Source organism: Mesoplodon mirus, assembly GCF_964341445.2.
Source record: "Mesoplodon mirus genome assembly, chromosome: 2".
In the NCBI taxonomy this organism is placed as follows: Eukaryota; Metazoa; Chordata; class Mammalia; order Artiodactyla; family Ziphiidae; genus Mesoplodon; species Mesoplodon mirus.
The window spans coordinates 221,946,960-221,959,777 of NC_138977.1; the positions used below are offsets into that span (position 1 = coordinate 221,946,960).

Genomic DNA, 12,818 nt, shown 5'->3' on the forward strand with positions numbered 1-12,818 from the left:
ACAGCCAAGGGTTCTATCAAACAGCCCCGTGGGGGTAAATGATGATGACCAGGCTCAGTCATGCCTGCCGGAAGGAGAACATTACCTTGAACTCAGAAGTCTTTCCCTGGAAGGATTCTGAACCTCGTTCGGTCCTCAGGACCTCTTCCTCTGGAAGACACAGGAGAGTGCATTTTCCCGTCTCCTTCCAGGAACTGAATCAGGATTGGCCCTGAGGCTGGTGAATGGAGGTGACAGGTGTCAGGGCCGGGTGGAGGTCCTGTACCAAGGTTCCTGGGGCACCGTGTGTGACGACAGCTGGGACACCAACGACGCCAACGTGGTCTGCAGGCAGCTGAGCTGTGGATGGGCCATATCGGCCCCAGGAAATGCCCGGTACGGTCAGGGCTCAGGGCCGATCGTCCTGGATGACGTGGGCTGCTCGGGGCACGAGAGCTACCTGTGGAACTGCCCTCACAGCCCCTGGAACACACACAACTGTGGACATAGCGAGGACGCCAGTGTCGTCTGCTCAGGTTGGTCTCAAATAAGCTGGGTGTCCCTCTCTGGGGGTGTCGTTTCCTTCTGACATTCTGAATCACTTTTATAGCATTTTTACATTCCTCGCTTCCTTAAATCACCTCGTCTGTCTGCTAAGAATTAGTATGATCTTTTGACAAGCTGCCAGGCATGTAGCTGGTGAATAAGAACAAAGAACCAAACTGAAAGTGACTTAAAGCCTTTTTCTCCATGCCACACTGCAAGCCAGAGGCAAAAGAGGCTAGTTCGGTCACGATGTCTGTGAATGGAGGTCATGGCAGAGGACTGCAGGTGGCCCAGGGTTTGTTTCCTGAGTCCTGGACAGTAGCCCCTCCAGAGGACTGGGATACACTGTCTGGGTACCAGATCGGCCGTGTGCAAGGCAGTGACCCCTGTGTGGCCTGCCAGGCACAGCCTTGTCACCACCGAGAGTTGAGCCTGACAGATCTCACACGGGATTTGGACATTGAACTGGACCCCTCAGTCTTGCTTCCTCAGTGAGCCCATAAATCCTGTGACGCTGATGACTGGTTTGGGTCCACTCGGTCATCTAGACACAGAGCTAATCCCCTTGACATTGGAAATAAGGGATGCTGGGCTGCCTGGACCTCTCAGGAGGAGCATCTTTGGGGGGCTGAGGATGGCAGAGGTCCCACCCCGCGTGGCAGGGCACAGGCATGGACTGAGCGTCTCACCTGCTCAGCGTCGACCCCCTTTGCCCCTGTGGTGCCCCTTCTGTGCAAGGTGTCTGATCTGCCTTCTCTCTCTCCCAGCTGCCAGGCCCCAGTCCACGCTCCTGCCAGGTGAGTCCTGCTGCCCCTTGACTCCGGGGTGTCCCCTCCCTCCCCACTCACCTCCACAGACACCAACCAGGAGCCCCAGGCAGGGCGAGTGGACGTTTGCCACTTCTCAGTACCTGCCCTGGTCACTCTAGAGCGAGCAGACGCTTCCAGAGGAGCCATAGCACAAGGATCCTCGGGTCTGGCTCAGAGATTTAAGGACATTGTGGCTACACAGTGTCTCCCCAGAGCTTTGGGCGACAAGGAGGCCTGTCCTGCGCTCAACAATGCTTGAAAGCATTGTCTAGACCGAGAGTTATGTGTGTGGGGAGAACCGGGCTGTTTCAGGTCCCACACCCCCGCGGAGTCCAAAAGGGATACTTTCACCAGGGAGCCCTCAGTCAGGAGAGCGTGCTAATCGCTCCTGTGGAGTGTTGCGCCTGATCGCCGTGCCGTGGACAGTTGAGGGCCTGATCTGGCTCACGGCCAGCTCTCAGCAAAGGCCTCTTCCTCCCCCAGGCAGTGGAGATTCTCAGACCCCACTTTACCTGATGTGAGTGACAGGTCACTAGAGCAACCCTGACTGTAGACACCTTCTCTCTAATCCTGCTGTGTTTTCCCTTCAGGCTGGTGGACGCCCACAACTCCTGCCGACGGTAAGCATGGCTTGGGTCCTGCAAAACACTCCACTCCTCAGGCCTGGGTGCAATTCCTGACTTGGTTTGAGCCTCTGAGCTCAGCGCCTCATCTGCTGTGGAGGGTTCCCTTCGCGTGCCAGAGTTATGGAAAAACTTCACCTCCCACTTGTGGCATATGTTACTCAGAATGCTTTTGTTGCCAAGCGATAGGATCCCAACTGAGACTCTCTTGAGTTGCGGATGGGGATGGGGGACGCAATGACTTCCATAGGTCAGTGGTAGGATGGTCTTCAGGTAGAGTTGGATCCAGAAGTTCCAGTACAGCTTCTCCCCTGCACTTTTATTACCTCTATTTTCTAATGTTTATAAACTTCACTGTCAGCTTGCTTCCTGCCAAGGGGCAGTTGTTAGCCACAGGTCTACAGCCCAGGAGGGGAGAGAGTCTGGTTTTTTTCTAGCTCTTCAGCCAGCAAGCCGTGGAAGGACTCTGAACAGCCAGCTACCAATAGATGCCTTGTCCCTAAGCATGTCCATGTGCTCTGATGATTTTCAGTGGGTGCACGGCTTCTTCAAAAGTCAGCATAAGTTTGGGGTTTGAAAATGACATGAGTTAGTGTGCACCGAAAAGGAGTTTTTAGTATAACCTTGGTCCTGATGGAGTGGGTGCCCATGTGGGAGTGAACATCTGAAGGAGGCTCCTTGGCGGGGTCTGGGAAGCTGTCTCTGGTGGGCTCCTGCTGCAGGGGCTCAAGTTCATCCCAGTGGTCCCTGGGGATTCAGGCTGTGGGCTTCCCCTCTTCCCACCGCCTTCCCAAGGCTGGGAGCAGCCACCGAATTGCTGGGCCTTGTGCGGAACCCATCAGAGAAAAAGTGTAGCTCAGTCCACAGCCAAGGGTTGTATCAAACAGCCCCGTGGGGCTAAATGATGATGACCAGGCTCAGTCATGCCTGCCGGAAGGAGAACATTACCTTGAACTCAGAAGTCTTTCCCTGGAAGGATTCTGAACCTCGTTCGGTCCTCAGGACCTGTTCCTTCGGAAAACTCAGGAGAGTGCATTTTCCCGTCTCCTTCAGGAACTGAATCAGGATTGGCCCTGAGGCTGGTGAATGGAGGTGACAGGTGTCAGGGCCGGGTGGAGGTCCTGTACCAAGGTTCCTGGGGCACCGTGTGTGACGACAGCTGGGACACCAACGACGCCAACGTGGTCTGCAGGCAGCTGGGCTGTGGCCGGGCCACGTCGGCCCCAGGAAGTGCCCGGTACGGTCAGGGCTCAGGGTCGATCGTCCTGGATGACGTGGGCTGCTCGGGGCACGAGAGCTACCTGTGGAACTGCCCTCACAGTGGCTGGAACACACACAACTGTGGACACGGCGAGGACGCCAGTGTCGTCTGCTCAGGTTGGTCTCAAATAAGCTGGGTGTCCCTCTCTGGGGGTGTGGTTTCCTTCTGACACTCTGATCTCCTCTAAGAGCATTTTCTACATTTCTCGCTCTCTTAAATCACGTTGTCTCTCTGCTAAGAATTAGTGTGAGCTTTTTGACAAGCTGTCAGGCGTGTAGCTGGTGAATGAGAACAAAGAACCAAACTGAAAGTGACTTGAAGCCTTTTTTCTCCATGTCACAGTGCAAGCCAGAGGCAAAAGAGGCTAGTTCTGAGCTTCCCCGGTGGCGCAGTGGTTGGGAGTCTGCCTGCCGATGCAGGGTACATGGGTTCATGTCCCAGGCCGGGAAGATCCCACATGCCACGGAGCGGCTGGGCCTGTGAGTCATGGCCGCTGAGCCTGTGCGTCCGGAGCCTGTTGCTCCGCAACGGAGGAGGCCACAACAGTGAGAGGCCCGCGTGCCGCCGAAGAAAAAAAAAAAAAAAAAAAAAAAAAACAGGCTAGTTCTGTCACGAGGTCTGTGAATGGAGGTCATGGTCTAGGACTGCAGGTGGCCCAGGGTTTGGTTCTTGAGGCCTGGATGGTAGCCCCTCCAGGGAACTGGGATGCAGTGTCTGGGCACCAGGTCTGTCGTCTGCAGGGCAGTGGCCCTTGTGTGGCCTGCCAGGCACAGCCTTGTCACCACCTACAGTCGAGCCTGACAGATCTCACACGGGATTTGGACCTGGAGCTGGACCTCTCAGTCTTGCTTCCTCAGTGAGCCCATAAATGCTGTGAGGCTGATGACCAGTTTGGGTCCACTCGGTCATCTAGACACAGAGCTAATCCCCTTGACATTGGAAATAAGGGATGCTGGGCTGCCTGGACCTCTCAGGAGGAGCACCTTTGGGGGATGAGATGGCAGAGGTCCCACCCCGCATGGCGGGGCACAGGCATGGACTGAGCGTCTCACCTGCTCAGCGTCGTCCCCCTTTGCCCCTGTGGTGCCCCTTCTGTGCAAGGTGTCTGATCTGCCTTCTCTCTCTCCCAGCTGCCAGGCCGCAGTCCACGCTCCTGCCTGGTGAGGCCTGGTGCCTCTTGACTCCGGGGTGTCCCCTCCCTCCCCACTCACCTCCACAGACTCCAACCAGGAGCCCCACGAGCCCTAGAGGGACTCTGAACAGCCTGCTACCAATAGATGCCTTGTCCCTAAGCATGTCCATATGCTCTGATGATTTTCAGTAGGTGCACGGCTTCTTCAAAAGTCAGCATAAGTTTGGGGTTTGAAAATGACATGAGTTAGTGTGCACCGAAAAGTAGTTTTTAGTATAACCTTGGTCCTGATGGAGTGGGTGCCCATGTGGGAGTGAACATCTGAAGGAGGCTCCTTGGCGGGGTCTGGGAAGCTGTCTCTGGTGGGCTCCTGCTGCAGGGGCTCAAGTTCATCCCAGTGGTCCCTGGGGATTCAGGCTGTGGGCTTCCCCTCTTCCCACCGCCTTCCCAAGACTGGGAGCAGCCACCGAATTGCTGGGCCTTGTGCGGAACCCATCAGAGAAAAAGTGTAGCTCAGTCCACAGCCAAGGGTTGTATCAAACAGCCCCGTGGGGCTAAATGATGATGACCAGGCTCAGTCATGCCTGCCGGAAGGAGAACATTACCTTGAACTCAGAAGTCTTTCCCTGGAAGGATTCTGAACCTCGTTCGGTCCTCAGGACCTGTTCCTTCGGAAAACACAGGAGAGTGCATTTTCCCGTCTCCTTCCAGGAACTGAATCAGGATTGGCCCTGAGGCTGGTGAATGGAGGTGACAGGTGTCAGGGCCGGGTGGAGGTCCTGTACCAAGGTTCCTGGGGCACCGTGTGTGACGACAGCTGGGACACCAACGACGCCAACGTGGTCTGCAGGCAGCTGGGCTGCGGCTGGGCCACGTCGGCCCCATTAAATGCCTGGTATGGTCAGGGCTCAGGGCCAATTGTCCTGGATGACGTGGGCTGCTCTGGGCACGAGAGCAACCTGTGGAACTGCCCTCACAGCCCCTGGAACACACACAACTGTAGGCACAGTGAGGACGCCAGTGTCGTCTGCTCAGGTTGGTCTCAGATAAGCTGGGTGTCCCTCTCTGGGGGTGTGGTTTCCTTCTGACACTCTGATCTCCTCTCAAGGCATTTTGTACATTTCTCGCTTCCTTAAAACACCTTGTCTCTCTGCTAAGAATTAGTGTGAGCTTTTTGACAAGCTGTCAGGCGTGTAGCTGGTGAATGAGAACAAAGAACCAAACTGAAAGTGACTTGAAGCCTTTTTTCTCCATGCCACAGTGCAAGGCAGAGGCAAAAGAGGCTAGTTCTGTCACGAGGTCTCTGAATGGAGGTCATGGCCTAGGAGTGCAGGTGGCCCAGAGTTTGGTTCCTGAGTCCTGGATGGTAGCCCCTCCAGGGAACTGGGATGCACTGTCTGGGTACCACATCGGCCGTGTGCGTGGCAGTGGCCCCTGGGTGGTGGTGACAAACTTGTCATCACCTACAGTTGGGCTGGACAGATCTCACACGGGATTTGGACCTGGAGCTGGACCCCTCAGTCTTGCTTCCTCAGTGAGCCCATAAATGCCGTGAGGCTGATGACCGGTTTGGGTCCACTCGGTCATCTAGACACTGAGCTAATCCCCTTGACATTGGAAATAAGGGATGCTGGGCTGCCTGGACCTCTCATGAGGAGCACCTTTGGGGGATGAGATGGCAGAGGTCCCACCCCGCATGGCGGGGCACAGGCATGGACTGAGCGTCTCACCTGCTCAGCGTCGTCCCCCTTTGCCCCTGTGGTGCCCCTTCTGTGCAAGGTGTCTGATCTGCCTTCTCTCTCTCCCAGCTGCCAGGCCCCAGTCCACGTCCCTGCCAGGTGAGTCCTGCTGCCTCTTGACTCCGGGGTGTCCCCTCCCTCCCCACTCACCTCCACAGACTCCAACCAGGAGCCCGAGGAGGGGCGAGTGGACGTTTGCCACCTCTCAGTACCTGCCCTGGTCACTCTAGAGGGAGCAGACGCTTCCAGAGGAGCCATAGCAGAAGGATCCTCGGGTCTGGCTCAGAGATTTAAGGACATTGTGGCTACACAGTGTCTCCCCAGAGCTTTGGGTGACAAGGAGGCCTGTTCTGCGCTCAACAATGCTTGACAGCATTGTCTAGACCGAGAGTTATGTGTGTGGGGAGAACTGGGCTGTTTCAGGTCCCACACCCCCGCGGAGTCCAAAAGGGATACTTTCACCAGGGAGCCCTCAGTCAGGAGAGCGTGCTAATCGCTCCTGTGGAGTGTTGCGCTTCATCGCCGTGCCGTGGACAGTTGAGGGCCTGATCTGGCTCACGGCCAGCTCTCAGAAAAGGCCTCTTCCTCCCCCAGGCAGTGGAGATTCTCAGACCCCACTTTCCCTGATGTGAGTGACAGGTCACTAGAGCAACCCTGACTGTAGACACCTTCTCTCTAATCCTGCTGTGTTTTTCCTTCAGGCTGGTGGACGCCCACAACTCCTGCCGATGGTAAGCGTGCCTTGGGTCCTGCAAAACACTCCACTCCTCAGGCCTGGGTGCAGTTCCTGACTCTTGGTTTGAGCCTCTGAGCTCAGCGCCTCACCTACTGTGGAGGGTTCCTTTCGCGTGCCAGAGTTATGGAGAAACTTCACCTCTCACTTGTGGCATACGTTACTCAGAATGCTTTTGTTGCCAAGCGATAGGATCCCAACTGAGACTCTCTTGAGTTGGGGGTGGGGGTGGGGGACGCAATGACTTCCATAGGTCAGTAGTAGGATGGTCTTCAGGTAGAGTTGGATCCAGAAGTTCCAGTACAGCTTCTCCCCTGCATTTTTATTACCTCTATTTTCTAATGTTTATAAACTTCACTGTCAGCTTGCTTCCTGCCAAGGGGCAGTTGTTAGCCACAGGTCTACAGCCCAGGAGGGGAGAGAGTCTGGTTTTTTTCTAGCTCTTCAGCCAGCAAGCCGTGAAAGGACTCTGAACAGCCTGCTACCAATAGATGCCTTGTCCCTAAGCATGTCCATGTGCTCTGATGATTTTCAGTGGGTGCACGGCTTCTTCAAAAGTCAGCAAAAGTTTGGGGTTTGAAAATGACATGAGTTAGTGTGCACCGAAAAGTAGTTTTTTGTATAACCTTGGTCCTGATGGAGTGGGTGCCCATGTGGGAATGAGCTTCTGAAGGAGGTTCCTTGGCGGGGTCTGGGAAGCTGTCTCTGGTGGGCTCCTGCTGCAGGGGCTCAAGTTCATCCCAGTGGTCCCTGGGGATTCAGGCTGTGGGCTTCCCCTCTTCCCACCTCCTTCCCAAGGATTGGATCAGCCACTCAATTGCTGGGCCTTGTGGGGAACCCATCAGAGAACATGCGTAGCTCAGTCCACAGCAGAGGGTTGTATCAAACAGCCCCGTGGGGATAAATGATGACCAGGCTCAGTCAGGTCCTCCAGAAGGAAAACATTACCTTGAACTCAGAAGTCTTTACCTGGATGGATTCTGAATCTCGTTCGGTCCTCAGGACCTGTTCCTTCGGAAGACACAGGAGAGTGCATTTTCCCATCTCCTTCCAGGAACTGAATCAGGATTGGCCCTGAGGCTGGTGAATGGAGGTGACAGGTGTCAGGGCCGAGTGGAGGTCCTGTACCGAGGCTCCTGGGGCACCGTGTGTGACGACGGCTGGGACACCAACGACGCCGACGTGGTCTGCAGGCAGCTGGGCTGTGGCCGGGCCACGTCGGCCCCAGGAAGTGCCCGGTACGGTCAGGGCTCAGGGCCGATCGTCCTGGATGACGTGGGCTGCTCGGGGCACGAGCGCTACCTGTGGAGCTGCCCTCACAGTGGCTGGAACACACACAACTGTGGACACGGCGAGGACGCCAGTGTCGTCTGCTCAGGTTGGTCTCAGATAAGCTGGGTGTCCCTCTCTGGGGGTGTGGTTTCCTTCTGACACTCTGATCTCCTCTCAAGGCATTTTCTACATTTCTTGCTTCCTTAAATCACCTTGTCTCTCTGCTAAGAATTAGTATGAGCTTTTGACAAGCTGCCAGGTATGTAGCTGGTGAATTGGAGCAAAGAACCAAACTGAAAGTGACTTGAAGCCTTTTTTCTCCATGCCACAGTGCAAGTCAGAGGGAAAAGAGACTAGTTCTGTCACGAGGTCTCTGAATGGAGGTCATGGCCTAGGAGTGCAGGTGGCCCAGAGTTTGGTTCCTGAGTCCTGGACAGTAGCCCCTCCAGGGAACTGGGATGCACTGTCTGCACACCAGGGCTGTCGTGTGCAGGGCAGTGACCCCTGTGTGGCCTGCCAGGCACAGCCTTGTCACCACCTACAGTCGAGCCTGACAGATCTCACACGGGATTTGGACCTGGAGCTGGACCTCTCAGTCTTGCTTCCTCAGTGAGCCCATAAATGCCATGAGGCTGATGACCGGTTTGGGTCTACTCGGTCATCTAGACACAGAGCTAATCCCCTTGACATTGGAAATAAGGGATGCTGGGCTGCCTGGACCTCTCAGGAGGAGCACCTTTGGGGGATGAGATGGCAGAGGTCCCACCCCGCATGGCGGGGCACAGGCATGGACTGAGCGTCTCACCTGCTCAGCGTCGTCCCCCTTTGCCCCTGTGGTGCCCCTTCTGTGCAAGGTGTCTGATCTGCCTTCTCTCTCTCCCAGCTGCCAGGCCGCAGTCCACGCTCCTGCCTGGTGAGGCCTGGTGCCTCTTGACTCCGGGGTGTCCCCTCCCTCCCCACTCACCTCCACAGACTCCAACCAGGAGCCCCACGAGCCCTAGAGGGACTCTGAACAGCCTGCTACCAGTAGACGCCTTGTCCCTAAGCATGTCCATGTGCTCTGATGATTTTCAGGGGGTGCACGGCTTGTTCAAGACTCAGCATAAGTTTGGGATTTGAGAATGACATGAGTGAGTGCTCAGCAGAAAAGTAGTCTTTAGAATAACCTTGGTCCTGATGGAGTGGGTGCCCATGTGGGAGTGATCATCTGAAGGAGGCTCCTTGGCGGGGTCTGGGAAGCTGTCTCAGGTGGGCTCCTGCTGCAGGGGCTCAAGTTCATCCCAGTGGTCCCTGGGGATTCAGGCTGTGGGCTTTGCTTCTTCCCACCTCCTTCTCAAGGCTGGGATCAGCCACTCAATTGCTGGGCCTTGTGGGGAACCCACCAGAGAACATGCGTAGCTCAGTCTACAGCTAAGGGTTCTATCAAACAGCCTCGCGTGGATAAATGATGATGACCAGGCTCAGTCAGGTCCTCCGGAAGCAGAACATTACCTTGAACTCAGAAGTCTTTCCCTGGAAGGATTCTGAATCTCGTTCGGTCCACACGACCTGTTCCTTCGGCAGACACAGGAGAGTGCATTTTCCCGTCTCCTTCCAGGAACTGAATCGGGATTGGCCCTGAGGCTGGTGAATGGAGGTGACAGGTGTCAGGGCCGGGTGGAAGTCCTGTACCGAGGCTCCTGGGGCACCGTGTGTGACGACGGCTGGGACATCAACGACGCCGACGTGGTCTGCAGGCAGCTGGGCTGTGGCCGGGCCACATCGGCCCCAGGAAGTGCCCGGTATGGTCAGGGCTCAGGGCCGATCGTCCTGGATGACGTGGGCTGCTCGGGGCACGAGAGCTACCTGTGGAGCTGCCCTCACAGTGGCTGGAACTCACACAACTGTGGACACGGCGAGGACGCCAGTGTCGTCTGCTCAGGTTGGTCTCAGATAAGCTGGGTGTCCCTCTCTGGGGGTGTGGTTTCCTTCTGACACTCTGATCCCCTCTCAGAGCATTTTCTACATTTCTCGCTTCCTTAAATCACCTTGTCTCTCTGCTAAGAGTTAGTATGAGCTTTTTGACAAGCTGCCAGGTATGTAGCTGGTGAATTGGAGCAAAGAACCAAACTGAAAGTGACTTGAAGCCTTTTTTCTCCATGCCACAGTGCAAGGCAGAGGCAAAAGAGGCTAGTTCTGTCACGAGGTCTCTGAATGGAGGTCATGACCTAGGAGTGCAGGTGGCTGAGGGTTTGGTTCCTGAGTCCTGGACGGTAGCCCCTCCAGGGAACTGGGATTCTCTGTATGGGCGCCATGTCTGTCATGTGCAGGGCTGTGGCCTCTGTGTGTCCTGCCAGGCACAGCTTTGTCATCACCTACGGTCAGGCCGGACCGATCACACATGGGATTTGGATCTGGACCTCAGTCTTGCTCCCTCAGTGCGCCCATAAATGCTGTGAGGCTTTTGACTGGTTTGGGTCCACTCGGTCCTCTAGACACAGAGCTGATGACCTTGACGTTGGAAATACATGATGTTGGGCTGCCTGGACCCTTTGGTCTGGCTGACTGTAGAGCAGTTCCACAGCAGTTTGAACTCTCACAACTGTGGGCACCACACGGCCGCCAGTTTTATCTGCTCAGCTTGGCTTCCAAGTCATTGAGCTTCTATTTTAGTGCGTTTTTTTCCAGAAAAGGGCTCTTTGTGCTGGGCTCCCCTCACTCTGAACTTCCCTGAAGGATGGGCAGTTTCCCTGAATGTATCACCCATATACCTTGGTCCCTGAATGTCTTGGGTCTGGTGTAGCACCTTCCTTAGTGGACCACCAGGGCAGAGATGGGTGAATACAGGTTGCAACAACAAATTCCCTAGAAACCATTTTTATTGTGGAGCCTGATGTATGAGTTTGAGGTTTGCTCTTCAGCTCTCCTGGACAACTCCCATGGTGCCCTTCTCACGCCCTGGAGGGTAGGGGCCAGGCACTCAGCATCTCTCTCTCAGGAACCTGATGGGTGTGTTTCAGCACATACTGGGTGCTGAGGCTGATCATGTTTCCTCTTTCTTGCAGGCGCAGAAATCAACTACACTACCCCAGGTGAGTCACTGCAGCCCAACCCAAGACTCCTCTCCAGAATTCTCCCCTCTCAGGTGTCCAGAAGGAGGAGAAGTGCAGCCTCCTCCTATGGAGTGCTTTCCACTGAGGACTCTGGAAGCTGTTTTAGTGATAAGCTGAGTCCCCCAAACTATGGCTGTTACTCACCTCTGGCTGGAGGGCCCCTCTGGTCTCCTGCCACCGCTTGCTGCCAGTGCTCGTTCAGAGACGCTGTGGGGGAAGAGGTTTGGTTTTCTCGTTGTTTCCAATGAAAATAACTCCTAGTCATTCCATAGAGAACTGTGACCATGCTAGAAACATGGCCAAGGAACACTCCTACAAACGTTTGTCTGTTAAAGAATGCTTCACGTTGAGAGCAATCCCTCAAATATCTTTATGATACAGAGAAAATATCTGGCGCTAATATGTTGGGAAGTGCTACATACTCCGACCCTTTCTGGCCAGCCACAGTGTAAATTGGAATAGTCAAGGCCCTGAGAAGTCCTGCAGCAAGGAAAAGGATTTATTTTCTCCATCAAACTGATGACCATGGAATTAAAAAATGATCCAGCAGTATCCTAAAATCACTTCATTTTCTTTCTTGATTGGTGGCACCCATCCACTCCAACCACTCAGAGTAACTATCATATTCTTCCACCTGACCGAGAGGGCATGGATTTCTTCTCCCCAGCCTTGGCTGCTGGTCCCCGAGCTGCAGTCATGGTGCTCACTCTCCAAAGAGTTTGCCTCTCCTGCCTTTCCTGGCACGTGGCATCGCCTGCAGCTGATGTCCCAGTCCCAGGAGGGCTGGGCCTCTCTTTAGGCTCCTCTTTACCCTTTAGTAGCTTGGCCAGCCTAAGATTCGGATCTCTGGTCAGTCCCTAGGCGAGGCTGCCCTCCTCCCCCGTGAAGACCCCACCCCTCCCCTTGGACACTAGACCCCGGTCAGTGCTGGCTGGCTGGAGCCTGCTTCATCTCTGAGCTCGGTGTGTAATCAGCAAGAGCTCCTGACTGGCTGCTCTTGAGCTGCTGCTGAACTCCCCCTCTGCCCCCCACCCCTGAGACCTTTCCTCTCCGTCCCCACCCTCCCCTCCTCACCACCTGGCTTCCTGAAGCAGCAGCAGCTTCCGGCTGCCCCTCCCCTCTGATCCATTCTCTGCAGTGCAGCTAGGGGCATCTTCACGAGATGCCAAGGTCAGTCCCAGTCTCGGGGACGGACTCATTCCTCAGGAAATGGACACCAAGGTTGTCAGAACAAATTCCCCCAAACATTTTTTTGTGTGTAGACTGATATCTGAGGTTGAAGTTTCCTATTCAGCTCTCCTGGACAACTCCCAGGCCGCCTTTCTCAGGCCACAGAGGGGCTGGGCATTCAGCATCTCTCTCTTGGGAACCTGATGGGTTTCTTGCAGTGCCTTCTGGGTGCTGAGGCTGATCGTGTTTCCTCTTTCTTGCAGGCCCAGAAATCAAATCCACTACCCGAGGTGAGTCATTGCAGCCTAACCCAGCAAGGCTCCTCTCTGGAATTCTGCCCTCTCAGGTTTCCAGAAATAGAAGGAGAAAAGCATGCTCCTCCTGGGGAGTGATTTCCCTCTGAGGACTCTGGAATCCGTTTCAGTGACCAGCCGAATTTCCAAGACCATGGCTGTCACTCAT

The 12,818-nt window shown here is 55.2% G+C and overlaps 1 protein-coding gene across 1 annotated transcript in view; it reads left to right on the top strand.

The window, feature by feature from the left end:
• The window catches only part of DMBT1 (deleted in malignant brain tumors 1), a gene marked incomplete at both ends in the record, with an annotated part of 73,860 nt that overhangs the window by 23,136 nt on the left and 37,906 nt on the right, over positions 1-12,818 (top strand). Inside the window, 7 exons of the mRNA XM_082643805.1 lie at positions 192-515; positions 3,011-3,334; positions 6,159-6,188; positions 6,791-6,820; positions 9,692-10,015; positions 11,139-11,165; positions 12,620-12,646. Coding sequence (XP_082499931.1) covers positions 192-515; positions 3,011-3,334; positions 6,159-6,188; positions 6,791-6,820; positions 9,692-10,015; positions 11,139-11,165; positions 12,620-12,646 — 1,086 coding nt within the window. The remainder of the gene's footprint in view (positions 1-191; positions 516-3,010; positions 3,335-6,158; positions 6,189-6,790; positions 6,821-9,691; positions 10,016-11,138; positions 11,166-12,619; positions 12,647-12,818) is intronic.